Source organism: Papaver somniferum, chromosome 2 (genome assembly GCF_003573695.1).
Source record: "Papaver somniferum cultivar HN1 chromosome 2, ASM357369v1, whole genome shotgun sequence".
NCBI lineage: Eukaryota > Viridiplantae > Streptophyta > Magnoliopsida > Ranunculales > Papaveraceae > Papaver > Papaver somniferum.
The window spans coordinates 182,103,096-182,111,951 of record NC_039359.1 but is presented as its reverse complement, the minus strand read 5'-3'; the positions used below and the strand labels follow the sequence as shown (position 1 = coordinate 182,111,951).

At 36.9% G+C, this 8,856-nt stretch overlaps 1 protein-coding gene across 1 annotated transcript; it reads left to right on the top strand.

Annotated features, from left to right (window-relative positions):
- The first annotated feature begins 414 nt into the window (after positions 1-414).
- On the top strand, positions 415-6,551 carry LOC113349949 (transcription initiation factor IIA subunit 1-like). The gene is made up of 11 exons (XM_026593998.1): positions 415-740; positions 1,579-1,737; positions 1,848-1,985; positions 2,182-2,236; positions 2,650-2,705; positions 2,816-2,929; positions 4,951-5,106; positions 5,218-5,257; positions 5,402-5,568; positions 5,701-5,784; positions 6,295-6,551. The coding sequence occupies exons 1-11, from the start codon at positions 621-623 to the stop codon at positions 6,316-6,318; spliced, it is 1,113 nt and encodes a 370-aa protein (XP_026449783.1). The 5' UTR covers positions 415-620; the 3' UTR covers positions 6,319-6,551.
- Positions 6,552-8,856: the final 2,305 nt, after the last annotated feature.

Here is an 8,856-nt window from a genome sequence, read left to right as displayed (position 1 = left end):
GAATGATAAATCAAGTATTAAATTTGGATGAGATCACAACTTATGTTTTTGTAGTTTTTAAAAACTCCTCCTCCCCAACTTTTAAAAGTTGAGAGATTTCGCAAGTACTAAAAAGTATTTTAGTTTTTTTTTACCAAACAGTAATTTCAAAAATTATTAACATATACAAATTTTGAAAATGCTTTTAGAAAGATAAAAGCATTACCCAACCGAGTGTACGACTCTTTGGCTTGTTGATATTGTATTTGTGTTTTCCGGAGAGTCACCCCAGCTACAGTCTGCCATAAGGCGGTGACAGATACTAGGCCCCACTTTTTTTTATCAGTAGGTGTGTGTTACTAAATTCAGCGTTCGAGATCATTTTCCCTCCTGTCAATGCAAACCTATTTATATACAACACTCTTTGAAATCTTGTCTTTAAAATTCTTTTTAAATCTCCTCTCTTCTTTTATTTTTTTTCCTCTCTCTCCTCTCTAGCTCTAACTCGAGCTCTAACTCGGAAGGGAAGAAACATATCCAAGCATTATAGAAACCCTAACTGTGAAATCAAAAGAACATCGTTGGATCTGCAATTTACAAATTAGGGTCTAGGGATTACTTGAATCTTGAAATTTCATGAGATGTCGAATCCAACTGTTTCCACAGTTTATGTTCATGTAGTTGATGCTGTTGTTAGTAAGTTGAGAGAAGAGTTTATTAATGAAGGGGTTGATGATTCTGTTCTCAATGACCTTCAAGCGGTAACTTCTTTTCTTCTCTTGCTTTCAAAATCATTTTCCCCTAATCTTTAACTGTTTTTTTTTCCTTTCAAATTAGGGTTTAAATATTTGATTTCATCGGGTTCACACTATTATGGGTAATTAGTAAAGGGGTTTGCGCTGTCTGTATTTGCGAATTAGAGTGTGATGTGTATTTTGAATGGGTTTGTGAAGAGGAAGAAAGAAACAACTTATATAATGATAACTTGTTCGAAGATATTATTCTGAGCTTGACCTTTTCCAATCATTGGTAGGGGATTGTATTATTCGATCCATATAAAGGATTATATAATACGGGAAAGAGGAAAGATAGTTTTTAAGGAACTGAACCTAACTTGGGTCCTTTTTTAGGGCTCCTTGATGTTATTGGTTAAAGTGTTTTAGATCGTTCCTTATTCTTTTAAGACTGTATTGTTTGTGAAGTTCATTGGTTCTTGCTTAAATTTGATTCTATGTCCACGGAGCAGCCTTGGTTACCTGCACATTGTGTTTTTAATGACTCGTCGATGGTCATGTCACTTAGTAACTTCAGATTTCTTTAGGTTTCATCTATATACAGAATATATGTTTACCAGTCTAGCTATTCCTTACAATTTGGAACAAGAATCAGATGCTTTGTGATAATACGTCAGAAACCCCTTCTCTCTGTGTACATTTGTCAATATTTGAGTTCAGCTGCAGTAATATACTTGTTCATGTTTGCATTCTGATATATACTTGATACGCTTCACCTTCAACTCAAAACCTGTTGGTTCATTAATTGTTTCTTAATTAGGCTATGATTCTTAATGCCTTCTAATACACCAATCTTGCTCACCAGCTATGGGAGTTAAAAATGCTGCAATGCGGGGTTATACAAGGTCAAACTGATAGAGCTCCTAGAGGACCTGGTGTTCCAACCCCTGTACATGATTTGAATGTACCGTATGAAGCCACTGAAGAATATGAAACTCCAACTGCGGACATGCTCTTTCCACCGGTATGATTGTTGGTTTGCTCTAAAATGTTGAAAACTGTTTTCTAGGAAGGATTTTGTTGAAATACATGGCAGTCTGCTCCAGAACTACTCTGATTGTATCTTTTTTCCAGACACCTTTAGTAGAGACTCCGGCTCAGACTCCTTTGCCCGGTGAGCCCGGATCATATCAATACTACCCTTCAGGTCAAAGTGAATATGTCACAACTCCTAATACAGGAACCGTTGTAGCTGGAAAGCCTTCCTACGTGGTACTACTTCTTTCGATGTTTGTAAGATAGCATTTTTTGAAATTAGTATATGCTTTTAGCCCTTCCGTCTGCCTGTGCTTCAGATAGATTACGGTAACCCTCTTCCCTCTCGTCCAAAGGTGAATGATAAAAGTAAGGGAGTGTACAGTGTGTAGTTCTATCATATTCATTATTGAATTATCTTTTCCTTTTGCAGCAAGAACAATCTCCGGCGTCAAATCAGAGGCCTCTTGGTGTTGACGTCAATGTTGGTAAGTTGTTTCTGGGTAGAAATGATGTTATACTATCATTGCAGCACACGTAATTTGCCAGAAATACTATGTAGGAGCAGGAGCATTTACAGTTATAAATCGTGCATTTCATTGTCCTAGTCCCTGCTTAAAATCTCCACCTAACACAACAGCACACCTTGCTGCTCATATTATTGCTCATATGCAAGTACATGTCTGGGGGTTCGAAACCATTTAAACCATGGTTATCTTGTGTGGACAGTAATTGCTTTCACCAGTGGAATCATATTATAAACTCTCAAGTTTGCTGCCCACCATTGTCTCCATAATGATTAGCTTGTAGCAGCCCCTTAATATGCTCAATGATGTAACTAGACAAAACCACATGGCACACTTGTCTTCCATTTCAAGTGATATTCGTTTTTCTCTCTCAGCATATGAGGAAGTCAGGGAGGAGGGAGGAATATCTCAGGCACCACCTCCCATCAAGGTGATTGCCATGTCAGCTTTTTCGTAGCAATTATATTTCCTGATTAGCTGTAAAAGAACTAGATCCAACGTGTTAGACATTGGGGAAGTTACTGTTTTCTTCTTGTTCAGGATTTCTTCATGCCTCCAGGGAAAAGGTCAAAGGTTGATTGTCCTCCAGCTGGATATATTCCTCAGCAAGATGGGTCAGCAGATGTTTCTTCAGATTGTTTGCTTCAAGAAAAGGTCAGACATTAATTTACTTTTTTGCTATTGCCATTTTGTGTATGCATCTTTGGTGAACTCCAAAGGTATTTGCAAGATAAGTTCAGTGTCAGTGTCAGTGACATTATAGCGCCAAAGTAAACAAAGAAATTTAATTATGAAAACCTTACTTGCTTTCTCTTGCGATCACGTTGTTGAATTTTACTAGATTCGTAAGTACAGTATATTCTAGACTCGAAAATTTGAGGAAGCCAGTTTTGTCTTTTAAGCGTGGGTGAATCTAGGGTAGGTTTCTGTTTTCCTTCGTTCATACTAGATACATATTACGAAAGTAAACTGAAGCTTGTTCCCTTGAGAACTAATTCATAGGTCTTGCACACACTTGTACAATCACATAATCATTTACTTCCTTTGATTGGATGGTATAAGCATATCCTCGTCATCAGAACTCTCATCTTCACTAACAAGTAACAAATACACCAAACTTATAACCAACATTACCAGCCACCCCGGAACTTTGGTCCTGCTCCCACAAGTTCAACTGTAGTAGACTTATTCCTCCCATTATCAACAGCAATATCCTTAGAGATCTGTCTATTACTACCTACTACAGCATCAAGATGAATCCTCTGCATATTCACCTGCTCCTAAAGCATCATCATGAACCTCTTTATCCTATTCTTTCTTTTTCTCTATCTAACATTGATCAGGTTAACATCAGTAGCAGCCATTTCAACATCTGGTACTCTTTTAGATGACTTCTCTTATGGCTCTAATTTCAGATACCATATCTCCCAAAATACGACAATGGTTGCAGAATTTTGGGATTTTAGGAATTTCTACAGGTTGGTAGAAGCCTTCCATTTTGATTCTACCCATATCTTATCAGGAATAGGTTTTGCAAAGTCTACCTCCATTAATATTAGCAGAGAAACCAATTTTTTTTTTCAAAGTTACATCATCAACCTGAACAGATCTTCTAACTCCTTTCCCAATAGCTATAACCACTTTCTCATCCCAGTATTCCAATCTCAGATCAGGTAGCCTCACCCAAATGAAAACAGTAGAAATCCTTTGATTCTCTAGTTTAAAGTTTGGCTCCCAATCACAAATACACTATTTGATACCCCACCTTCCATGTTCTTTCATTCCATACATAATCCTTATCTTCTTCGTTATCAAGCTTAATACCGAAAAATCCTTAACCCAGTGGCACCAATAGACAACTGTCCTTAAGTTTTTGTGGTTCCTTCAACATTCCAGCATCCTCAAATTTCACTTTCTGAAAATCCAACCTACCAATAAGGCTAAATCTCCATTCAGAAAGAGATTCATCAATTAAATCATCATGAAGCGAAATCAATGGATCATCATCACCTCTTTTACCCAGCAGAACAGCAGAATGTAAAGCAGAAACATCAACTTTCCAAAATTCAAATTAGGTCTGATTTAGAAACCCTAGATTCACTTATACTTAAATAGCCCTTTCAAAAAGGTGGATGAAAACAACAGAACTAACCAACCAATCATAAAATCGAACTCCAAAACCAATAAATGCGAGCAAAAGTACCTGAAATTAATGAACACAAACCTCAGAATAATGAGAAAAACGAAGCTGGACTTCGGCCAACGTCAACCGACTTGCTCTCTTTAAAGTACCGCCAATTGTTTTCTTCTAAAGGATAACATATCGATAACGATAACAAGCTAGTAGTCGATATTTGGGTAACAAGTCGTAATTAGGCTATAATAAGCATCTGCCACAAAATACATTCTTGCCATATCTGGTCATCGTCTGTGGTGATAGTGTAAAGGTGTTTTACAAGAGGCTATGAGAATGATGCATCCGTTGGGAAAAAAGAATGATGGGGAGAATCTCAACTGAAATGTTTTGGTGAATTACTGTTATGTATTATGAACTATTCTTCATTTTTAATTAAGCTAATGTGTGATGTCTATGCAATCAGTACTACTTCTATAACTTTGTGTCAGATTTTCAGTTTTAGTTACTAAAACAGTTTCACACTCTTTCGGTAATGCAGGTTCCTGCTACAGAGAATTCACTGAAAAAAATTCATGGCAGCTCAAAACATCAAGAGAGACAAAATGCTGATGTTGCAATTGCTTCGTTAATTAAGAGGAGGCAAGGTGCTTTAACCATTCCGCAGCATGACGGCTTTGATGATGTTTACGACAATGTAAGCAAAAGCACCTTTGAATAGTTTTTAGTTTAATGTTGTAGTAGACTTGTAATTATATGTGCGTTCAAATAATGATATCGTTTCATTTCCAATTAATATGGTGGATAGGGTGTACGTGTTGAAGACTACAATACGCCATCAAGTTATGGTAAACTGCTATTAATTTATTATTATCTGTTGTTATTGGTTTTTAATTCGCTCTGTGGTGATACCATCTGAAGTGGTGCATTACGGGTCTTAATGAGGATTCAAATCAGAAGAAGTATAACCCAGCAAGATTCTCATGTTGCAGATCCTGTTAACACACCTGATGTGGGAACCCCTAAGCTAGGAAAACCAGAAGGAGAAGAGGATGAGGAGCCACCTTTGAATGAAGATGATGATGACGACTTGGATGATCTGGACCAGGAAGATGAAGAGCCTAGCATAAGTCATTTGGTATTGGCTCAGTTTGAAAAGGTAAACTGATTTTTGTAATCCGTCATTGGATGAGCCAGGAAATGTAATGTCGTCATGTTAGAATTACATGTAGCTTTTAGCTTTTCAAGTTTTAGTTAATAAGCTTAGAAATTGTACTGTAATTTCTTACAGGTAAGTAGAACCAAGAGCAAATGGAAATGTATTCTCAAGGATGGCATAGTGCATTTGAACGACAGAGATATCTTGTTTACAAAGGTGTATTTACTTCCCCCTTCAACTGCTCTATACGTAGTTCGTTTCATGTCTTGTCTGATCATAACTTGATGCTTTTAAAGGGGAGAAACGTCAAACGTTTTAGGTGTCGTATGAAAAACTTTGTGAATGACCCTAAACGAACAGCAAATGAGTCCAAACAACTTGTGGGTTATTTGGGTAGTTTTGTAATAAGCAAGGCCAAGGCCGTGGAAATCGAAAATGATTAGTATCCCGGGAGAAAATCCCGGGAAGATTCCGTGTGAGGAGGGGAAAGGGTCCCATTCTTTTAATCCTGCCCGCTACCTACCTAAGTGCTAGAATCGCTGCCCTCTGACCGTTGGATCTGATCCACGGGATTTCTTACGGTTTTTGCTATTAGGAAATGCGATGCGTTTAACGATGCAGTTTCTGCCCTTTCAATCAACTCGACTTGACAAGATTCTTCTGAAGTTTACTTGATACATTTTTGAAACAGAAGTTCTGATTTCGTTTTGTTATTGAACATTGCAGGCTAATGGAGAATTTGATTTCTGAGAGAACATCATCTATTTTATGTAAGGCATACCTAGTTATTGGAGTTTTAACTCTTTTTTCCTTTTTCTTTTGTTTTACCTCAGCATATTGTATCTCTCAGATACTCCTTTGAGTTTCTTGTACACACAGAAACATGAATTTTGGGAGAATTATTTGATTCAGTCACTATTCGTAGTAGTACTTGACTGAAAATTCTGGTATTTGTAGAAGAAATTTCTTGGTTTACTGTTCAATATTATGTCACTATTCTTTTCTATAAGAATCTCAGTCAAACCAAATATTAAGAAGAATCGAGTAAAAAGAACAAGGACAGAAATGACGCGAAATGGCATGTACATTGTCGATGTTTCAACGGATCCTATCGATAATAACAATAATAATACAGTTGATTTTGATGCCTTTCTTCGTCATATTACTGATTGTACCAATAATAATTGATCCCTTTCTTCCTCCAATTATTCACAATCATCCATGATTGGTGCTTAGAGCAACTGCAATGGACGATTAAACCCAAATTTTTGGTCCAGACACGTGACGCAGTCGAATAGAGTAAACTTCAGACTATATTTGGTTTGGACTACGGACCAAAACCAAATTTGGTCGAGCGAAGTTATAAACTTCGCCCGTTAACAGGCGTTTATATAATGCACGCTTCAGATGAAGCGGTTGTATATTTCCCGTCCCATGGTCAGGTGTTTATATAACGTACGCCCCAGTGAAGTAAAGCTATAATGTACGTCCCATCAGGCGTGAGTATAATGTCCGCCTGATGACAGGCGTGAGTATAATTTTCGCCCCATTCAGGCGTGCATTTTATGGCCGCCCCACTCAGGTGTGCATAAAGCTCACGCCCCACACCGAGCGGACATTATACCTTATACCCCGTATGTTACCATGTTTGAACGGATGAAAATAGTCGATAAAAATGTTTATACCGTTGGTAATTTTCGAACGTTGGAGAAAACGGAACATTGGACATTTTCGAACGTTGGAAAGTTTGAAAGATATTTTGGAACGTCAGAAATTAGGTTTCTTTCGTACACCTATATATACACTTGAATTCCTCTAATATTTCTCCAAACATTACTCATTCATACTATCTATCACCAGCAGCAGAAGAAGTATTATTTCGTCTTTCAAATCATTTATTAGGAAATTTTCACCGAATCGCTTACAATGGCACCACGAATAGCACGAGGTCCAAATTTTACGACAATCGAAGATGTAACGATGTGTAAAATTCATTTATCAATATCTCAAGATCCTGGTGTTGGAACTGATCAATCAGAGGCGGCGTTGTGGACTCGTATCAAGGATGATATTGAACTTCATTTACCTAATAAACCAGAGCGGTCTTGGAGTTCCTGGCAAAAACGATATCAGGGAATAAGTAAAGATGTGGCGTTGTTTTCGGCGAAAGAGGCAGAAGTGGATGGTGAATATCATACTGGATGGGGTCCTGAAAAGAAGGTAAGTATTTTTTATTTTTTGAACAATTATTTTCTAATATTTAAACGCCCATTAACTTAACTGTTTTTAAAAACATTAACAGCTTGAAGAAGTAAACATGCGGTTCAAGGAATGCAATAACGGACAAAAATTTAAGCACGCAGAGTGCTACCCAATTGTCTTAGAAAATATAAAATATAATCGGCGATCGACTTTTGTATTCGATACGATGCACGATTTGGACAGTTGTGAGAATAACGAGGAAGATGAGGAAGGACAACAAACAACAACTCAAGCCGAGTCCGGTAACGACACAGATAGGGGAGACATAGAGAACACATATCTCCGTAAGATGGGGAAAAAAGCAGCAAAACGATTGAAGAAAACTGGGAGAGAGAAATCCATTGTCCAAGAGGAATTGATGGGAATAATTATTAAAGAATAACAAAATTTCAATACTCATTACCAAGCACGATCAAGATTCAAAATGGAACAAAGAGCAGCAGAGTTTGCAGCAAAACAAGCCGAACATGCGGCAAAAAAACCAAGGAAGTTGAAGACGAAGAATTTTGCATCATTATGATGGATCTTCAAAAATTGGATCCTGTATAAAAGGAGTACTTCGAACTTCGTAGGGCGGATATAGTTCGGAATAGAAGAAACCAATCTTAACTCAAAGGCGGAATAGTTGAACACTTTATTATCTCTCCTATTTAGTGATTAATAGTTTTAGTAGTATAACTATCTTTTAATATTTCTTATTATTACAATTATCCGTATTATTATGTAACTTTTGGATTTTAAGTTTATTTCCGTTGAATTGAATTAAATTTAAACGTTTTTGAAACAACTAACCGTAATTAAAACTTGATGATGATTACATAAAAAAGAGATAATACATTTACATAAAACAATTCGTCCAAAAATACTGATCAAGTATTGATCAACATCTTTCGAACAATAATTATAGGAAAGTTACAACATTCTAATTTAATCATTCGTCGGGATTATAGTGCACAAGATTTGATTTGAAGATTTCATAACATTCCTCATGCTCAAAATCATTGCCTGTCTCGTGGTAATATTCCA